At 51.9% G+C, this 21,998-nt stretch overlaps 1 protein-coding gene across 3 annotated transcripts in view; it reads left to right on the top strand.

The window, feature by feature from the left end:
* The window catches only part of VPS13A (vacuolar protein sorting 13 homolog A), a 2,314,464-nt gene that overhangs the window by 2,040,694 nt on the left and 251,772 nt on the right, over positions 1 to 21,998 (top strand). For all 3 annotated transcript variants that reach the window (XM_085633365.1, XM_085633382.1, XM_085633374.1), the window contains one exon: positions 17,206 to 17,320. In XM_085633365.1, the coding sequence (XP_085489491.1) occupies positions 17,206 to 17,320 (115 nt within the window). The remainder of the gene's footprint in view (positions 1 to 17,205; positions 17,321 to 21,998) is intronic.

Below are 21,998 nucleotides of genomic sequence, written 5' to 3'. Positions count from 1 at the left end.
CAGCAGTGGGCAACCCTCACGAGCCTTCACCCCCGTATCACCCTTCGCTGCCAAGCACCTTAGGTATCTAAAGGTATCCTCCAAAACCGTTTGCAGGTATAGCTATGCAGTGTATGTTTCTCCCATAGGATAATATTACCGCTTTTGAGACTCGTACCTCAAAACCATTATTCCCATATTTTTTGTGACTGTAAAAATTCATATCTCCAAAAGTACCTACTGCATTCCGATGATCTTGGTGTTCAAAATTAAATTATTTTTCTAAATTGGTCTCAGATTTTCTTCTTGAGTGTGACTCTCATTTATTGACTCTGTGTACAACAAATGCTTAACACTATCCTCCAATAAGCTTTAGCAGCTCTACCACACTACCACAAATAGAGCACTTTTAGATAATTTTTTTTTTTTAATAAATTTTTATTAGAAACCGTTGGTACACAATAAAATACAGACAAGGGCCTACAACCACCAGGGCCGGCTGCTATAGAGCCCGAGGGCCCGCAGTGCAACGCCACACATTCAAATGAACCAGAGGCAAAGCTCCCGGCAGTTCGTGAGCACATGTAACAGGCCGTGGCCATAGGCCAGGAGCAATCGGAAAAAACAGTTTCATTTTCTATTAAATATAAAACACACTCAAGGCAATGAGAGTCCGAAATAGCAGCGTGCTCTTCCCAGGACGGGGAACAACGTACAGTGTCCAAAGCAGTTCTTGTCTGGAAGCGGTAGTGGGGGGCAACGGGAAGACAAAGCATGGAACACACCTCACACCATCCCGCAGAATGTGCGGCTAGGGGGACAAAGCAATATCGACCTCTAATGGCAGAGGCGGGGTGCAGATACGTCCACGATATAAATTCCATGGACCCCATACCTTAGTCCATTTCCCTGGCTTGCCTCTCGCCACATACACCGTCTTTTCCCTAAACATACACCAGTCCATATTCTCCTTCCATACCTCGATCGTGGGCGGCCTCGGGGAGCCCCATAGCTGTGCAATGTTACGCTTAGCCACCATGTACCCCAAAGTCACCCACTGCGTCTGTGCCGCATTATAATCATTCGGTTCCCAGACATTCAACAAACACCTCATAGCCTCTGGCAACAGAGCAACGTGCGTGACCTCCTCCATTACGGTGTGGATACGGTTCCAAAATCGTTCAACCTCCGAACATTCCCATAAGATATGAAGAAAGGTACCCGGCAGGCCACATCCACGCTTACACAGTCCATCCATCGAGTAACCCATATGCAGCAAACCGGGCCCCGTGACATACACTCTATGAAGGATCTTCAGCTGTACGAATCGTAAGCGGGCCGGTATCGCCACCTCTTTCGGGGAGGCCACCGCCGATACCCAGTCCTCATCGGCCAGTTCCAAGCCATCGCTCGTCCATGCCTCCCTCAGACGGAGCAGCAAGTCCGCGCGATCATTAATGAGTTTCTTATAAATCAGAGAAATAGTGCTGTCGGGCACGTAGCCATCCAACACTCTATCCTCCAGTGGGGAATACTCGGGGATAGCAGCAACGTCCGGAAAAACCGAACACAGCGCATGGTAGACTTGCGCATACCGGAAGTACTCTCTATCGTTTAATTTATATTCAGTTTTAAGCATTTCAAACGTTTTGAAAGACCCCTTCGCCCAAAGATCACCCACCTTACATATACCAATCATATCCCATTTCTCAAAGCCTTTCGATCTCCACAAACAGCCCAGCCGCCCGGAGGCATACAACGGCGTCGCCCGAGTCAAGCGATCCCTCCACCCCATCGCAGCATTCGCCGCATGCCACACACGTACCGCAACCTGCGTGGGTCCTGTCAACCGCATGTCCGGGGTCACCGAGTACAGCGCCCTATTATAATCCCCACCCGGGAGCAGAAATTTATCCATCTCGAAGGCCGGATTCAAGGCAGGACCGTATATCCCGTGGTTCACCGCCGCCAACTGAGACGCCCAATAGTATTGTTTAATATCGGGGAGGGCGACCCCCCCATCATACCAAGGGAGCGTCAACTTGACGAGAGCAATCCGCGGCCGCCCGTCCCAAAACAGTTGGCGCTGAAGACCCTCCACCTCCCGGAAATAACGGGCTGGCACGACATCTAGAGTATTTTGTAAAGCATACAAGAATCGAGGTAGCGACATCATTTTAAACAATGCCGCCCGTCCGAGCGGCGAGAGCGGAAGTCGTCGCCACCTCGCGACGTCGGCCTTTAATCGCTGGAGGGGAGGGAGAAGGTTTCGCTCATAGCGGACCGCGGGATCCAGAGAGATAAAGATTCCCAAATATTTGAACCCCAGTGTAGCAATCTGGATGGGGCAATCCCGTGGCAGGAGGGGGGCCTCGCCCGAGAGGACGTAAACACATGACTTGGCCCAGTTGATGACCAGGCCAGAGTTGCGACCAAAGGAATTCAGTATGTCCACCAATACAATTAGCGACTGTCGGGGAGAGGTGAGATACAAAAGGATGTCATCCGCGTAAAGGGAGACACGGTCTTCAAACTCCGGCGTCCATCTAATACCTCGCAGCGACGGCTCCCAACGCAACCAGGCGGCGAGAGGCTCCAAACAAAGTGCAAAGAGAAGGGGTGACAACGGACATCCCTGCCGCGTACCTCTCCCCAGTGCGAAGGGAGCCGACACCCTACCATTCACCACCACCTGAGCCAGTGGGTCAGCATATAATAATTTTACCCAACTGTGAGAAGTTGGCCTGATATGTAGTGCTCACTATTCTAGTGATCACTGTGTATCATTCCAAACGACCCTTATTGATGATTGGTTGTAAGTCAACCTTTTAGACCAGCTATCCTAGTAGCGTGGATACGAGCAGTCTTAGGCTAAACTCTAGAGGGCGTGTTAAGCCAGCTGTTTACCATCACATATACCCCTTGAACACCAAGTGAAAGGACACCACACAAGTTGTTATGAAAATAAAAGGGTATTTATTTATAACAAGACTACCCTGGCTCTTTATGAGTCAGGGAGCTAAGCACACTACAAAACTCTTAGGAAAATACTTCAGTTGCACAATGTACACAAATGCCCGAGGGGCACGAGAAACCATCTACACTAACAGTGAAATGCGAATGGTTAGAGTCTGGAGGTACTGATTCCGGAGTGTTCCGATCAGTGGGACTAAACGAAAAAGGAACTGGACACTTGTAGAGCGAACCTGCGATGGAGCACCGAGATGCTCGATTTACCTAGCCCGGAGGCTGCGGCTGCGTGAAGTTCGGCAAGATGTCGGGAGTCCTCGTGTAGTCTCAGGAGCCTGAAAGAAGAAGTTGCTGGCAGGCGACCAGTGACGATGTTCAGGGCGATCCAAGCCTGGATCGGTGGTGAAGGAAAACCTGAAAGCAGAGGGGACTCAGTTCTCAACCGCTAACCAGCGATCGTGTGGGTACCAGGAGGGTACCGGCTGAAGTCACCTCGACCAGGTGAGTGGGTGACGTCGGACTCGGCTGTTCCTCGGACCAGGAGGCGCGGCGGCGACCAGGATGGAGGGCGAGCTGTCCCACGAAGGTGTCTGCTGTCGATGATGCTGGGCCCAGGAAGGGGCAGCGGATCTTGGCAGTGGCCACCCAAGCGGGGGAGTCAAGATGGCGTCGGGAGTGGACCAGGAGGGTCCGGGGTACTCCTCTGTTGAAGGGGAGCAAGTGCCAGTCTGGAGCAACCAGACTAGTGATGAAAAAATAATCTTGGAGCGTCGTGAAGAGGGCCACAAGCCGGACGGCAAGTGGTCGGACAACGCGGTGAACAGCAAGGAGCGGAAGGGCCCCCCACGCAGATCTCGCGGATGCTGGGGAGACAGACTTCGATGCTGGAGCTGCTCAGGGTTTAGGGCTTCTCAAACCCTAGGTGCACTCACTCGAGGGTCCCTCGGTGGGCGTGCTAGATAAGCGTCGTGCAGGTTCTGAAGATAGCCGGTCCCGCAGGTCTCGTCACACCTACGACTCTCAGCTGGGCTGATGAGGCAGGTAAAAGGTCAGAGATGGCAGGGTACTCGGGTCTCGTCGAGCTGGGCAGTCTTGATCCGTAGGAGAGACTTACAGCAAACCGCAAGCGCTTAGTTGGTGCCTGCTGGTGCAGGGTGGCTACTCCTTAGCCACAAGGGAGAGTCTTCAGAAATAGTCAAGAGTTCCTTTCGTGGAAAGTGGTTCGTGATTCGGAGGTATCCGATTATCTGATTATCCAATTTGGGAAGGGGACTCGCTCCTACCTTTATTCTAAGAAAAAGGGGTTGGCCCGTGACTAGGTTCTACCTATGGGTGGAGCCAGGAGGGGGGTGGTTACACCCCTATCCTTTGTCCGGCTTCGCGCCAGCTCAGGGGCTGGTGTGCCCCCGAAACTGGTTTGAGCCGGGCTATGCACAGTGAGCACCGGGGTGCCACTGGCAATCACCTTCCTTTCAGCCCTGCCTACCTGGGATACACAACCCTGTCTGGGACGGTGCTAACACCGCCCTCGACAGGAAACCCTTTGTCCAAACTCCCTTCGCTGGAAGGTCCCCCAGCAGCAGGAGGTCAGACTTGTGTCTGGTGGCAGCATCCATTTTGTGATGCTGAGGCTTGAGTCAACTTTAACCGGGGTTCAGGGTTACTTCCATGTCGTGCCCCTCTAGAAGGGGGGAATGCTAACCCCGTCGCCAGAACTAGCGAGGGGTTCGTATTCCAATTCGTATGACACCTTACGCGACATGTGTAGGTGATGCGATGCCAAAGTTAGCAAATAGTTGGCCCGCGTCACCATGGAACGGCTATTAGGACTTGGTTCCGCAAGCCGTCGACTGGCTCGGCTCGCGCCAGAGCACCATCCCACATGACTCCCCGCACTCTGCCTTCAGGATTGATAAGGCCTGCCATAGGAGTGACTGATAGGAATCCATGTGTCCATTTTAGGGTTAGGTGTAGGAATACTACACCTACAGCAACGGGTGATTACACCACGTGGCCCCAGCTGTCGTGCAGCCAGTTGTGTCAGATTTGGGCGGCCATTCCAGGGGTGGCATAATACATGCTGCAGCCCCTGGTAGGCCCTGGGTACACCGATGCCCTGGATACCTGTGGTATGCTGAGACAGGGACTGACAAGGCGGCCCAGTTCCAATTAGTGGATGCACCTAACGTACATGTGTGTTAATTTCGAGAGAGAACAGCTAGGCTGTGGGTCTGATTGGCAGGCCCACAGCCGGAGAAAGTCGTAAACCAATGAAGCAAAAGCAAAAAATCTGGGTGATCATAGGATTGCAGACCCTACTCTCCTACATGACCCCCCCCCAAACTTTGGGACAATAAGCTAACCTTGACCAGGTGAGTCTTCTTGCTCTAAGTGGAAATACCTGGAGAGCCCATCTGCATTGCCATGATCAGTGCCAGGTCTATGCTCCACTGTGAAGTCCATCCCCTGTAGGGAAATGGACCACCTAAGTAGTTTGGGGTTTTCACCCTTCATTTGATTTAGCCACAAGAGGGGCTTATGGTCGGTCTGAATCTTGAAGTGAGTGCCAAACAAGTATGGCCTCAACTTCTTCAGGGCCCAAACCACAGCAAAGGCCTCCCTCTCAATAGCTGACCAATTCTTCTCTCTGGGGGTCAGCCTCCTGCTAATAAAAGCTATGGGCTGGTCATGACCATCAAAATTCAGTTGCGATAGAACAGCTCCCACACCCAGCTCCGAAGCGTCTGTTTGGACAATGAATGGTTTGGAGTAGTCTGGACTCTTTAGGATAGGTGCTGTGCACATGGCCTGCTTTAGGTCATCGAATGCCTTCTGACAGCTTGCTGTCCACTGAACTTTTTTTGGCATCTTTTTACTTGTCAGGTCGTTTAGCGGGTTCACAATGGATCCATAATTTCTGACAAATTTCCGGTAATAACCAGTCAGGCCCAAGAAAGCTCGAACCTGAGTCTGGGTGGTTGGAGGAGCCCAGTCCTGTATGGCCTGTATTTTGCTCTCCAACGGTTGAACCTGACCCCCTCCTACAAGGTGGCCCAGGTATACAACCTGTGTCTGCCCTATCTGGCACTTGGTGGCCTTGATAGTGAGGCCTGCCTTCTGCAGGGCCTCTAACACTTTCCTCAGGTGGACCAGGTGATCCTCCCAGGTGGAGCTAAAGACAGCGATATCGTCCAGATACGCCGCACAGAAGTCGTCCAACCCAGTGAGAACTTGATTCACCAGCCTTTGGAAGGTGGCAGGTGCATTTTTCAAACCAAAGGGCATTACCACGAACTGATAATGCCCACCCGGGGTAGAAAATGCTGTTTTGGGCTTGGCCTCCTCAGCTAACCTGATTTGCCAATACCCAGCTGTCAGGTCAAACGTACTTAAGTAGTTGGCCGAGGCCAACCGGTCGATAAGTTCGTCTGCTCTTGGTATCGGGTGGGCGTCAGTCTTAGTGACTGCATTGAGACCTCTGTAGTCCACGCAGAACCTCATCTCTTTCTTACCGCCCTGGGTGTGAGGTTTCGGCACGAGCACTACGGGACTAGCCCAGGGGCTGTCCGAGGGTTCAATGACTCCCAGCTCCAACATTTTCTGCACCTCGGTCTTGATGCAGTCTCTGACGTGATCAGGTTGCCGATAGATTTTACTCTTTACGGGTAGACTGTCCCCAGTGTCGACCTCATGGGTACACCAATTGGTCTGACTGGGTGTCAGAGAGAACATATGTCGAAAGGATTGAAGAACCTGTTTACAATCCTTTTGTTGATGTCCAGAGAGGCTGCCACAAAAGACAACACCATCTACTGATCCATCGTCAGGGTTCTGAGAGAGCAGGTCCGGGAGAGGGTCACTCTCCTCCTCCTGTCCCTCATCTGTGGCCATGAGCAAGCCCATGCCCTCCCTGTCGACATATGCCTTGAGCCTGTTTACATGGAGCACCCTGTGGGGGCTCCGGGGAGTTCCCAGGTCTACCAGGTAGGTGACCTCTCCCTTTTGCTCAATGATCGTGTGGGGCCCAGACCATTTGTCTTTGAGTGCTGCTGGGGCCACTGGCTCCAGCACCCACACCTTCTGTCCAGGCTGGTACACAGTCAGGACAGCCTTTTGGTCGTGCCAAGCTTTCTGTAATTCTTGGCTCGCCTCAAGGTTTTTAGACGCCTTTTCCATGTACTCCGCCATCCGCGAGCGGAGACCGAGCACATAGTCCACAATGTTTGATGCCGGCTTTCTGAGAGGTCTCTCCCATCCTTCCTTTACCAAACAAAGGGGTCCCCTTACAGGATGTCCGAACAGAAGCTCGAAAGGGCTGTAGCCAACCCCCTTCTGCGGGACCTCTCTGTAGGCGAACAAGAGGCAGGGTATCAGGACATCCCATCTCCGCCGAAGCTTTTCAGGTAGTCCGTGAATCATCCCTTTTAGGGTCCGGTTGAATCTCTCAACCAGCCCATTGCATTGTGGGTGATAGGGTGTGGTGAACTTGTAGTTGACACCACATTCCTTCCACATAGCAGTCAGATATCCCGACATGAAGTTTGCACCTCTGTCTGAGACGACCTCCTTAGGGAAGCCCACTCTGGAGAACACTCCAAGTAGGGCCCGTGCCACCACAGGTGCTGTAGTGGTCCTAAGGGGAATAGCTTCAGGATACCTGGTGGCGTGGTCCACCACCACCAGTATAAACTTGTGCCCTGATGCTGTCTGGGGTTCCATTGGTCCGACAATGTCGATCCCCACTCGCTCGAAGGGTACCCCCACCACTGGTAGTGGTATCAGGGGGGCCTTTGTCGTGCCACCTGACTTACCACTGGCTTGGCAAGTGACACAGGAGCGGCAAAACTCCTTCGTATCTTCGGACATGTGGGGCCAGTGAAAGTGTGGAACAATTCGGTCCCAAGTCTTATTCTGGCCTAAGTGACCTGCAAGGGGAATCTCGTGGGCCAAGGTGAGAAGGAAACCTCTCAGAGACAAGGGGATGACCAGCCTCCTGGTCGCACCAGGTTTGGGGTCTCTTGCCTCAGAGTACAGGAGTCCATCGTCCCAGTACACTTTGTGGGTACCTGTGGCGTTCCCTGCAGCCTCAGCAGCAGCCTGCTGTCTGAGGGGTTCAAGTGAGGGGCAGTCTAACTGTGCCTTCCCCAGGTCTTCCCTGGAGGGTCCCCCTGAGCCCAGAAACTCAACCTGACCAGGTTCAAGCTCTTGCGGCTCAGTTTCCCTCAGTTCCTTAAGGTCAGCCTCCTCGGAGACTTGATCCACGACCTGGGGCAAGGGGGAAGGCGAAGCCTTACCCTTACTGCTCCTTTTCTTGGAAGGTGTCTGGTCCGTTCTTCCAGGATCCAGCACCTGTTCAGTGGGGCATCTTTTGGCCTGTGACCTGGTCACAGCAAGGACATGTGCTGGCAAGCCTAACATCTCCATGTGAGTCCTCTGCTCCACTTCTGACCATTGTGACGTTTCCAAATCATTGCCCAACAGACATTCTACGGGGAGGTCTGAACTAACCACAACCTTTTTCGGGCCACTTACCCCTCCCCAGGAGAAATCAACAACTGCCATACTGTGATTGGTAGTGACGTTGCTGGCATTGGTCACTAGGTAACTGGTACCTAGCATGATCTGTCCAGGGTCCACGAAGTTAGGCGTCACCATGGTGACACTGGCACACGTGTCCCTGTAGGCCTGAGCCACTTTTCCATTGATCAAAGGTGTCTGTCTGTATTTGCCCAAAGTATTGGGACTGGCATCAGGGGACATATCCATATCCCCTGTACAGACAAGGACGGCCTGAGTGAGCGTGCCGACTAAGTCGTCACTCCCCTCGGTTCCCAAGGTTAACCCAACTAATGCCTTGGGAGGCGCACTACCACTGCTGACTGTACTAGGGGGCGCAGGTGCCTTAGGGGCTGCAGTGGTAGGAGTTTGCCCTCCTTTCTTGGTGCACTCACTAAACCAGTGAGTCTTACTTTTACAGTATTGGCACCACCTTTTTGACTGGCCTTCTTGAGTCTTCTTCTTCTGTGAAGCCTGACCCCCACCCTCTTTGGTTTGTTGGGGACCTGTCGAAGACTTCTGGTCATTTTGTTCGTTTTTGTTACCCTTTTGGTCTGCTTTCTTCTGACCACCCTGGTTCTGGTTCTGGTTCTGCTTGACCCTTGTTCTGACCCATCTGTCTGCCTTCTTTCCCAATTCTTGGGGAGAGGTCAGATCCGAGTCGACAAGGTGCTGATGCAACAATTGGTTCTGACAGTTGTTTAAAATCTGTTCTCGCATGATAAGATTGTACAATCCTGTGTAATCAGTAACCTTGCTACCCAGCAACCAGCCTTCCAAAGCCTTAGTGGCACAATCAACAAAGTCAGTCCAATCCTGAGACTGAATTTTCTGGGTGTCCCGGAACAGCACCCGGTACTGTTCCGTGGTTAAGCCGAACCCATCAATCAGTGTGTTCTTCAGGACTTGGTAGTTGTTAGCATCCTCAGCTCTAGTAGTGAGGAGCTTGTCCCTTCCTTTACCTTCAAAGGAAAGCCACAGTATAGCTGCCCACTGACTTGGGGGGACGCACTGGACAGTGCAGGCCCTCTCCAAGGCAGTTATCCACTTGTGGATGTCGTCCCCTTGTTTAAAGGGGGGCACTATTTTACTCAGGTGTCTAGTGTCTATACCCCTGTCTTTCTCTCTATTGAGACTGCTGCCACCAGTGGGATCTAACCCACTTAATTTCTGCTCTCGGGCCAGGGCAAGTCTTTCTTTGGCGAGGGCAAGTTCTTCCCGCTCGATCCTCAGATTGACTTCCCGCATCTTCGCTTCATGCTCCCTCCTCTGAGGGGAAGTCATTCCTCTCTGAGAGGATGCCTGAGAGACATGTGTATGAACCGATCTGCCGGAGCCTCTGGAGAGAGACCTAGCTCGTCCGTTCCCAAGGTTAAGCCTGCTTGAGCGTGGGCCCGGGGCTCCCCCAGTTCCATTCTCATGCCTGCTTAAGTTGGTCCTTGTAAGCCTGCCGACTACCGCTGGACCTTTGTCTGCCTCGTCTCCCGATAACTCGTCCTCGTCCTCCTCCTCTGTGTGGAGGTCGAGGTCGGGGTCACCGAGGGTTCCCTCTAAGGGAGGCATGTTCCCATCTGCACTGGGGGGACCTGTGTTAGAGGACCTCCTAGCATCGTACGCCTCTAAGAGACCTATCAGAATTGCGATGGTAGGGTTAGAACCCTGGTTTAGCTTCCTGGAGGCACACAGTTGTCGCATCTCCTTGAAGCTAAGAGTTGCATATCGTGACACGACCTGTGGAGGGTCACTGACCACTAAGGGAGTCTGCGAAGACTCTCCGTGGATCGACATGCTTTTCTAGTGAGGTGTAAGTGTTGCACCTACCTACACTATGGGTTTACCTACTGATCCCTTGCTAGGAGTTGTAGTCAGGGTGTGCTAAGCCCTGTTACACTACAACAGCCGGTTCAGTAGAACTCGGAGTATTCTAAGTTAAGTTATATGTACCTGGGTACTTATGTGATCTTTCACTGCGATATTCTTAGGATACGTGTGTGGTAAAACAACAGCAAGCTCAAATCCCAACCGCTGCTCACCAATGTGAGAAGTTGGCCTGATATGTAGTGCTCACTATTCTAGTGATCACTGTGTATCATTCCAAACGACCCTTATTGATGATTGGTTGTAAGTCAACCTTTTAGACCAGCTATCCTAGTAGCGTGGATACGAGCAGTCTTAGGCTAAACTCTAGAGGGCGTGTTAAGCCAGCTGTTTACCATCACATATACCCCTTGAACACCAAGTGAAAGGACACCACACAAGTTGTTATGAAAATAAAAGGGTATTTATTTATAACAAGACTACCCTGGCTCTTTATGAGTCAGGGAGCTAAGCACACTACAAAACTCTTAGGAAAATACTTCAGTTGCACAATTTACACAAATGCCCGAGGGGCACGAGAAACCATCTACACTAACAGTGAAATGCGAATGGTTAGAGTCTGGAGGTACTGATTCCGGAGTGTTCCGATCAGTGGGACTAAACGAAAAAGGAACTGGACACTTGTAGAGCGAACCTGCGATGGAGCACCGAGATGCTCGATTTACCTAGCCCGGAGGCTGCGGCTGCGTGAAGTTCGGCAAGATGTCGGGAGTCCCCGTGTAGTCTCAGGAGCCTGAAAGAAGAAGTTGCTGGCAGGCGACCAGTGACGATGTTCAGGGCGATCCAAGCCTGGATCGGTGGTGAAGGAAAACCTGAAAGCAGAGGGGACTCAGTTCTCAACCGCTAACCAGCGATCGTGTGGGTACCAGGAGGGTACCGGCTGAAGTCACCTCGACCAGGTGAGTGGGTGACGTCGGACTCGGCTGTTCCTCGGACCAGGAGGCGCGGCGGCGACCAGGATGGAGGGCGAGCTGTCCCACGAAGGTGTCTGCTGTCGATGATGCTGGGCCCAGGAAGGGGCAGCGGATCTTGGCAGTGGCCACCCAAGCGGGGGAGTCAAGATGGCGTCGGGAGTGGACCAGGAGGGTCCGGGGTACTCCTCTGTTGAAGGGGAGCAAGTGCCAGTCTGGAGCAACCAGACTAGTGATGAAAAAATAATCTTGGAGCGTCGTGAAGAGGGCCACAAGCCGGACGGCAAGTGGTCGGACAACGCGGTGAACAGCAAGGAGCGGAAGGGCCCCCCACGCAGATCTCGCGGATGCTGGGGAGACAGACTTCGATGCTGGAGCTGCTCAGGGTTTAGGGCTTCTCAAACCCTAGGTGCACTCACTCGAGGGTCCCTCGGTGGGCGTGCTAGATAAGCGTCGTGCAGGTTCTGAAGATAGCCGGTCCCGCAGGTCTCGTCACACCTACGACTCTCAGCTGGGCTGATGAGGCAGGTAAAAGGTCAGAGATGGCAGGGTACTCGGGTCTCGTCGAGCTGGGCAGTCTTGATCCGTAGGAGAGACTTACAGCAAACCGCAAGCGCTTAGTTGGTGCCTGCTGGTGCAGGGTGGCTACTCCTTAGCCACAAGGGAGAGTCTTCAGAAATAGTCAAGAGTTCCTTTCGTGGAAAGTGGTTCGTGATTCGGAGGTATCCGATTATCTGATTATCCAATTTGGGAAGGGGACTCGCTCCTACCTTTATTCTAAGAAAAAGGGGTTGGCCCGTGACTAGGTTCTACCTATGGGTGGAGCCAGGAGGGGGGTGGTTACACCCCTATCCTTTGTCCGGCTTCGCGCCAGCTCAGGGGCTGGTGTGCCCCCGAAACTGGTTTGAGCCGGGCTATGCACAGTGAGCACCGGGGTGCCACTGGCAATCACCTTCCTTTCAGCCCTGCCTACCTGGGATACACAACCCTGTCTGGGACGGTGCTAACACCGCCCTCGACAGGAAACCCTTTGTCCAAACTCCCTTCGCTGGAAGGTCCCCCAGCAGCAGGAGGTCAGACTTGTGTCTGGTGGCAGCATCCATTTTGTGATGCTGAGGCTTGAGTCAACTTTAACCGGGGTTCAGGGTTACTTCCATGTCGTGCCCCTCTAGAAGGGGGGAATGCTAACCCCGTCGCCAGAACTAGCGAGGGGTTCGTATTCCAATTCGTATGACACCTTACGCGACATGTGTAGGTGATGCGATGCCAAAGTTAGCAAATAGTTGGCCCGCGTCACCATGGAACGGCTATTAGGACTTGGTTCCGCAAGCCGTCGACTGGCTCGGCTCGCGCCAGAGCACCATCCCACATGACTCCCCGCACTCTGCCTTCAGGATTGATAAGGCCTGCCATAGGAGTGACTGATAGGAATCCATGTGTCCATTTTAGGGTTAGGTGTAGGAATACTACACCTACAGCAACGGGTGATTACACCACGTGGCCCCAGCTGTCGTGCAGCCAGTTGTGTCAGATTTGGGCGGCCATTCCAGGGGTGGCATAATACATGCTGCAGCCCCTGGTAGGCCCTGGGTACACCGATGCCCTGGATACCTGTGGTATGCTGAGACAGGGACTGACAAGGCGGCCCAGTTCCAATTAGTGGATGCACCTAACGTACATGTGTGTTAATTTCGAGAGAGAACAGCTAGGCTGTGGGTCTGATTGGCAGGCCCACAGCCGGAGAAAGTCGTAAACCAATGAAGCAAAAGCAAAAAATCTGGGTGATCATAGGATTGCAGACCCTACTCTCCTACACCAACCAATAAACTCAGGGCCGAACCCAAATTTCGCCAACACGGCCCAAATATACGGCCACTCCAAAGTGTCAAACGCCATAGTAGCATCTAAAGATGCCAAGATGGCCGGCTCACGTATAAACTTCGCTCTAGCAAGCACGCCGTGCAACCGCCTCAAATTCAGAGCGGTATTCCGATGGGGTATGAAACCGGACTGATCCTGATGAATCAAGTCGCCCACGACCCGAACCAGTCGATTAGCCAATACCTTAGCCAGAATTTTGGGTTCTGCGTTCAACAGCGAAATGGGCCGATAGGAGGCGCAGCGATCTCGCGGCTTCCCCTCTTTGTGTATCACAACTATGTTGGCGAGGCGTTGGTCAGGGGGGAGGAAGCCCGCCGCACGTGCCGCGAAAAACATGTCCCGAAGATACGGCGCTATCTTATCGGGACGCAACTTATAGAGTTCAATGGGAAGACCATTAGGACCCACAGCCTTACCCGATGCGATCGAGCGAGTGGCCAGAGCGATCTCATCTGACGACAACTTCGCCTCCATCAATACTGCATCAGCCTCCGATAGGGTTGGCAATGCAATGTCTCTAAGCAACAGATGAGAATCCTCCTCCGAACGCACAGAAACCGGAGAGTATACCCCGCGGAAATAATCCGCGAAGCAGTCAACGATCTCCACCGGGTCAGTCACACGCACTCCATCCATTCTCTCCACAACGGGCACCACCCTGCTCGCTCTCTCCTTCTTATCCAACCAAGCAATCAACTTTCCGGCCTTATCCCCCACATCATACAGTCGTCCTTGCTGCTCTCTACTCATCCCTTTAGCGGCTTCCGTGACTAGCGCTCTATAATCTGATTGTTTGAGGCTGTAAACGTGCAATTTCTCATCAGTAACTCCCCGTTCCAAGTCCTCCTCCATTTCAGCTATTTCAGTTTCCAGGCGAACCACCTCTGCTCTCTCGCACCTCTTAGCATGGGAGATAAGGGACAAGGCCTGCCCCCTGATCACCACTTTATAAGCCTCCCATAGGGAGACGGCCGACGACACAGACCCCACATTATCCTTGAAGTAGTGATCAGTGGACTTGACCAGTTCCGCGCGGATCTTAGGGTTACGTATATAACAGGGGCTAACGGGTGCTACTCACCCCTCTGCCCCAGGGACAACCTTTAATTGCAACCATATAGGGGAATGGTCAGAAATACCACGGGCTAAATGACGCACCTCCCCAATCATACCAGCTTGGATCGCCGGCATAAGCATGTAATCAAGTCTCGAGAGACTCCCATGGGCCCCCGAGTGAAAGGTATATTGCGCCTGTCCCGGGTGCATCAATCTCCAGCAATCTACAAGTCCCAAGGTGTCCAAAAAGCCACCCAACCAGGCCTGAGCCCTAGGGAGATCCCTGGGGGGGTGACGGTCCTCCAACCCGGAGACAACAGCATTAAAGTCCCCCCCCCCCCAACACCAGAACCCCCCCAGGGAGTCCCAGGACCAAACGCCCCAAATCAGCAAATGTAGCCGTCTGTAACCCCGGAGGCACATACACAGCAACGAGCGAAACAGTCCTACCCTCCCATCTCCCCACCAGTGCCACATAGCGCCCCCTATCATCGTGAAGCACCTCGTCCACCTCCAATGGGAGAGAGGCCCTAACCAAAATGTCCACTCCCCTAGAGCCAGAAGTGAAACCAGAGTGAGCGGCAAGGTGATAGCCCCTCCTATTTAGGGCATGGAAGGAGTTCCCAATCAAATGTGTCTCCTGCAGGAAGACAATGTCGGGCGAAGTCCGTTTCAAAAACTGCAACACCACCCTGCGCTTGATCCTGTCCCCCAGTCCATTCACATTCCACGAAAGGATTCTCAATCCCCTACCCCCCATCCCACTCCCGTGCATGATACCCACATCCCGGAAAACACAAACCGGATAAGTCAGCAGAGAACTTCACATTGCCTTGCGAAACAAACAAACAATCCCCAACAACCCCCCTCCCCCACAATCCCAAAACCATAACTCCCCCTCCCTGCACCCCTGCATGAGCCCAAACAGCCCCCCCAACTCGCAGTGTGCCTGTCGCCCTAACATATACCACAAAAAGAACCCCAGAAGGAGGAAAGGACCCCAATAAGCTCCCCACAACCCCCAAGCATTTGGAGGGCATATTGTGCCAAACTAGGGTCCAGTTGAGCCAAGGTACAAAACATCACCAGTCCAGTCCATCATCAGGAACCAAGTTCTAGTCCTGCTCCACCAAATCCTGTCCGCTTTCCGCCGTCCGACTGTCTCGATCCTGTCCCCGAGGCAGGGCATCCAACCAGTCTCCAACCGCCTCCGGCCGGTCGAAAAAGTGTGAGCGACCCCGGAACTCAACCCTCAGCCTAGCCGGGAATAACATCGCATATTTCAGCTCCATGTCCCTCAAGCGCCGTTTGACGCCCAAAAATCCCAGCCGTTGTTTTTGGACCGCTTGCGTGAAGTCCGGGAAAAAGCGGACATTAGAGTTCTCAAACTTCAGCGGCCCTGCCACCCTCGACGCCTGAAGGATAGCATCCCTATCCCGAAAGTTAAAGAGCCGGGCGATTATAGGCCGCGGGGGAGCACCCACTTTGGGCGCACCACCCGGAATCCTGTGGGCCCGCTCCACCGCAAAGAACTTGCTCAGTCCCTTGGGCGCGAGACGATTGGTCACCAGATCCTCCACAAAAAGATCCGCAGCAGGTTCCTCCGATCTTTCCGGCACTCCAATGATACGAACGTTGTTCCGTCTAGTCCTGCTTTCGGAGTCCTCAAGTCGACGGTCCGTCAGGTCACTGGCTAGCCGCAACCTACGGACCTCCGTCTGCAGGGCGTCCACGTCCACAGTTAAGCTCGACGCCGCTTGACTCAAGGAGTCGACCCGCTCGTTAGTTTTGGACAGGTCTGCCCTGACCAAATTCACATCGATCAGGACCGTGTCCAATTTATGAGCCAGGGTATCAAACTGCTGACCCACAGCGGTCTTCATCTCCTCAATGGCGCCCATGACGTCCAGCAAAGTCAATTCTGAGGATGGGTCTGAGACCTCTTTAGACCTCTCAGGCGATTTATGCGAGCCACTAGGGGATCCCTTTGCCTGCGCATATCGATCCATATTATTGACCTGGGTATAGGCGCCCCTCCGGGTTGACTTGGGTTTCGACTTGTCTCCGTCTAGTCTCGCCGCCATCGTCCGGAGGCCACCAAGGTTGGCACCCGCCCGCACCAGGAAAAAGGGACCAGGTAGCTAATTCAATTGAACACAGCCGTCGCTGACAGTAAGCCCATGTATAGTCCGAGAGTCAGGCCAGACACTCCGCCGTCCGCGCCCCTCTGAAACACCAAAATCTCTCAGCCGATATCAGAAAACAAGCTTGAAAACGAAAGTGAAAGCGCGGGGTCCGTGACAGGTCAAGCCCAGCCAGCCGCTGTTGTTCACTTAGTACCCGGGCACTTCACCAGCTCAAGATCGGGACCAAGGCTAGAGCAGGCCGCAAACTTCGGAGTGCAACCATTCCGGTTCCCGGCGTCCGATCTGAATTTGGAAAACGGGTGGCACCTCAGCGCAAATCCATCTGCAAAAGCCCGTCAAAGAAACCAGGATTAAGTCAGGATAGACATGGGAGGTTGCGGAGGCCCTCGAGAGCCGTAAGCCTACGCGGCCATCTTGGTTGCGCGCTAGGCTCCTCCTCTGCACTTTTAGATTATTAATTTAAACTCTGTAAAGCAATAAGGGTTGTCTGTACTTGTCTGTATCGGGTCCAACTTATAAGGATGCACTTGGGTTGTAGCCAGGTACTGCACCTTGTTACTGTAATACGCCAAAGATACCCATAAGTTCCGAAACAGGTGCAAGACTCACATTTTCCACCTGGTCTTTATATAGCTTTCTATTTTTACTATTTTTTGTAATTATTGATATGTAAACTTGTAATCCTGTGATAAACTACTGCTTTGTGACACCTATGAGAGGTGCCAATTTTGTTAAAAATACACACACTTTAGTTAAATGTTAATTGTTTAATTTACATTTGTCCCTGTAGTTAATCATATTGTATTGATTTATTTTTCTGCTTTTAGAGCTACAGATAGTTCTGATGAAGTGCAAAGTTTGCGACCGCCACGATTTATTCATGAAGATGGTGTCATCAGACCTTACAGACTAAGGGAGGGTTCTGGAAGTCAGATGTTACAGGTAAAATTAAGAGAATTGCAATGTTTATTAAAAAATATAGGACATTCAAAGGTTTATAATAAGGGCATGTTTTTATAAACAACCTGCTAGCTTGTATAGGTAGGTAATAATGTACAGTAGAATATTTTAATAAGTATATTACAAAACTACAATAGCACTTCAGAAGTTGGTGGGAAAAATGGTCATTATTTTTTAAAAGGTCAAAATGACAATTGGTACGCATAGACAGGAAGTGAGCTGAATTTTAATGCAGAAATCTTTGATTATGTGATCTGTACATTTTAATACAAATTGTGCCCCATTCTGTAATGATCTGATGAAATGTCCAACGTGTTAACTTTTTAATTTTTTTATTTTACTTAAAAATTGATTCAAATGTTTGTCGGTTATGAGATTTCTTCCATGGTAAGACCTCTTTTCAGATTCCAGGTTAACATTATGTAACTGTATGCTCTGTTGCTTAGTAACTTGTCCAACATCTATCTGATTGAGTTGGGGATTGTACTGTATCCCTTTTGAGAGTTTGAATAACTGTTCTTGGTTAATATTCTTTTTTACATCTACAGAAGGTGCAGGTCATATGAGTGTCATACTTCTTGCAGGTCTTTTTACAATGTTTTAGTGTAATGTTTTGACCTTAGTGGTCATATAGCTCAATTACTTTCATTTTACAATCTTCTATACTCATTAGAGGAAGTAGGTTCTTTGTTTGCCAACTCTTTTGGGAGATTTGAATGCCTATTTAAGTGTAGCTTGAACATATAAAAATATCTGTTTTCTGTGTCTTGATGATATACATTGGCTTTTGGTGGTTATTAGCTCACCGTAGATTATTTCAGCAATGTTTTTAAGTTTGATTGTTTCTTGTGTTCTGTTACCAGTGGTTTATCCAGATGATACTCTGGGTAGTGAGAAAAAGGTTTCAGTTTTTGCTTTGAAAAATCTTAAACATCAGGGTTTCTTTTTCACAATTGCCTAGCCTTCATTTCTCTGTTCATCATCCATGTTCTCATTGAGAAAAGTACTATTTATAATGACAGAAGTGATAAAATAGCCCTGTATATTCCTGTCAAGCCGGAGCTTCAGGATCTGAGTTGAAGATTTACGCCTGTCTGACATCAGATGCAAGATTGGGCAACATAAATAAGGCCTCTTGAGCGATAAATTCAATAGAGTAATTTGCAGCTTGTCCTAGGATCAAATATTTTTTACTGCAGTGCATAGTTTCTGACAGAGACAGTCTGACTAAGGCAAAACTGCATGTTTTTTATTTATTTACTAACATTCATATTATTATTTGCTAGTAGTGAACATGTCTTTCAAATGTGGGACTGCTAGATACTCTGCAAAAGTCACTCTACACTGCCATTTTTTAGAAATTATAACAGCGAAGTAAGTATTGTAAAGAAAAGCATAGATTATAAAGGAGTGTGCTTAGGTAAGTTAGGTCAACATTTATAAGTTAATAGATATTTGTATAGTTGTTGGTTATTACAATCATATTTATCTCAGCACACTGAACTCTGAGGTTTCTTTTTAATTATCATTGAAATATGAAGAAAAGACCTCTTCGTTGTTTCTCTATTGCCATTTTATAAGTCAACAGTAGAAGAAAAATTGAGATGAATGACTTTTCCAAAAATTCAATTGTGTGTTTGGGTATTTGAGAGTTTGAGTTATATATGCAACTTTAATCTCTTGGTATGCTGATCCATAGCATATCTTCTCATGAAATAAGATAAACTAAGCAAAAGACAAACATCCATTTTTGTGCATCTTTTATTTAAGGTGCTAGAATGCAGGGATGCCTGTTGTACTGTGGGCAGAAGGAAATCTGAATTAGATAAGATGAAACATGATGTGATTCTGGAAAACTTTCTTAGCCCCAGCATCTCTGCGCGGCGGGGGGGGTGGGGTGTCACGTATCTCCGCCCTGACGTCGTCCGTGGGCGTGACGTCACCAAGGTCACATAAGCCCCACCCCGGCGCGCTGACATCAGTTTTCCTTCTTTTCCACGTGCAGCGCGGATCCGGATCGTGTCCATGTCCTGTTTTCAGGCCTTCTTTTCATGCTTTTGTGTGGGGGGGACAGTGTGCGAATGCCTTCGGGCTTTAAAGCGTGCTCGTCCTGCGCGCCTCAGATGTCGGTGGCGGACCCTCATCCGATTTGTATATGGTGTTTGGAGGAGCACCATGATTCCATGGACTGCATCGCTTGCCAGCATTTGAAGCCTAAGTCCCGGCGGGAGCGTCGGATGAAGCTCCTCTCAGCCCGGTTGTCCAGGTCTGGGTCGTCAACGCGTCCGTCCCCCGCGGAGGGGGTCCATGAATCGCCGCTTCAGATTTCGGCATCGACCGTCACCGAGGGCCCTTGGGCGTCGCTCGCCCATCGATAAGTCTCTTAGCTTGTCTCTGAGGCCTAATCCCCGCTCTGCGGAGGGCGCGGGTTCTCCGCAGGACATGCGGCCTCCTTCGTCACCACCCTACCCACCGTTTCCTGGCACCGGGGCGACCAGGACCCAAATGGAGGCCTATGCTGCAGCTCTGCAAGCTTCCTTGGGCCCTCCTCCTGGAACGCCCGCGGATCCCTTGCCACGTGCGGGGCCCTCCGCGGCGCCGACGGGTTCGGCTTCAGGCTCTGGAGGTGTGGTGTCATCGGGGTGCGGCCCTACGGGGTTCCCCTCTTTGGCCCACGGCACCTCTGCCTCGCCGCAAACCCCTGAGGGGGTCCCTGTGGTGTCGCAGGAGGTCGCCGGGACTCGCGGCTCACCCCCGAGTTCTCCTCGGTCTTCTGGGCAGGGAGGCGGCCTTGCCAGAAGCCGAGCTGATGCCGCTCAGGCGCCGACGGCCGTCAACCCAGGCGGTGCATTGGGAGCTGGCTAGGGGCCAGGGCGTGTCCCCGGGTCCCTCTCGTCTCTCCACGCAGGTGGCTGCTTTGTCAGAGGTCGAGTCGGTGCCTTTTTGGCGCCGTTCTTTCGCCGCCCTGGAGCCGGCCCCGCTCCATTCTCCTGGGGTGCAGGTGGTGGACGAGGTCGTCCCGGCGTCCCCTCCGGCACCTGTCGACCTCACGCCGGCACCTGTGGCGGACTCCATGGCGCCGTGTCGGCGTCGGGTCGTCGACTCATCTCCAGAGGCACCCTCCTCTCCGGAGGTTCGTCAACTGTTTGTCTCTTCTTCTCCGGAGGCGGGCCGCCGTGTCATGGCTTTTCCCCCAGTGTCTTCGAAGGAGGGCTCCTCGCAGTCCCCGCGGCCACAGCCTTCCCCAGAGGTACCTCAGGTCCCCCACTCGTCCGTCAATCGTCCACCATTCCGGGGCTGGCCATTTCTTCCTCCAGCTGGATTCGGGGATGGCCGGCTTAGTTTACAGCCGTCGCCCATGGAGGAATTGCTCTCCCCCCACGACGCCCTACGGAGGCGTGTGCGGCCTTTGCCTGGGCCATTTCCACGGCTGCTGGCATTTTGCACATGGGCGACCCTGCCACTCCATTTCCTACGGACCATTTGCTGGAGGTTCTCCATCAGGGCTCTGGTGGATGGGAGCTGCTTCTTCCCTTCGAAGCTTTGTTCCATAATTCTCTTCTGGGGGCGTCCTGCTATGGGGGATCCAGTGACTGTCGCTCCTCCGCCATCCTACTCCGCATGACCCAGTCTGCCTTTCTTTCCACCCTTCTACTCAGGGCCCTCTTCTGCAGACTGCTTTTCCTTCCTTACCTTTGGTGTTGTTTCCCCCATAACGGGAGGCTCGATGGTTAGATTCCTCGGGGCGGAACCTGTTCACTTCTTCTAGTGCTGCTTTGCGAGCGCTCAATGCGCTTTGTATGTTGGCCAGGGCTACTTCCAGCTTGTGGGATTCTGTGGAGTCCCTTCTGTCTTCTGCCTCTCCGGAAGGTGTTCATGCTGATCTGCGACACCATGTGATGGTTGGCCGGGAGCTGGCCGCGTTTATTCTTCGTTCGGCCCTGGATGTTTCGGATGCTCTCGGCCGCACAATGACGAGTTCAGTAGCTCTCCATCGCCATGCTTGGCTGAGGGATAGGGAAAGGGTGCTTTTATTTAACACCCATGCGGATGCTGCCATTCAGAGCTTCTTGCGGGGCTCCGTCCTCCTCCCCTCCTCCTCCCCCTCCGTAACTTGGCTTCGGGTCCTTAAATTGATCCCTTTGTGCTGTTGGCTTCTGGTACAGCCCCTTTGGATTTTGTGCTTCTTTGGTTGTGGTCCACCCATATGTGCCCTCAGGTTGGGCCTTTGGTGTATTTTTTGATTGGCTGATTGTTAAGCCGTCTGTGGTTCTATCTGCAGGTCCTTTTTGTTCTGTCCTCTGGTGTGGTATTTCTCCCTAAGTAGTGTTCCCATGTTTCTTGGGACGTATCATACGCTACCTTTATGTTCTGGTCCTCTGCTGCGGGTTTTTCCCCTAAGAGGTGTTCCCATGTTTTAGTGGGACGTATCATGCCCTATGTGGGGTACTTATAGCTATTGAATAGCTCTGTCTTGCGCTGGGGAGGTATGGTTGCCCCTTTTTTTCGGGTTCCCTGCCTTTCTTGGCATCACTGTATACCGCTGGTGCGGTCTCTTGTATCTTGTCCAGGCGCGGATTGCGCTGCTCCGGGTTCTGTCATTCTCGGTGTTCACTTCATCGCTTGACAGTTTGACATGCTGTCTATGGTGTCGTGTTGT

This window comes from Triturus cristatus, chromosome 2_1 (assembly GCF_964204655.1).
Source record: "Triturus cristatus chromosome 2_1, aTriCri1.1, whole genome shotgun sequence".
NCBI lineage: Eukaryota > Metazoa > Chordata > Amphibia > Caudata > Salamandridae > Triturus > Triturus cristatus.
Note: the sequence above shows the minus strand (reverse complement) of the source record. Positions and strands in the feature narration are given on the sequence as shown.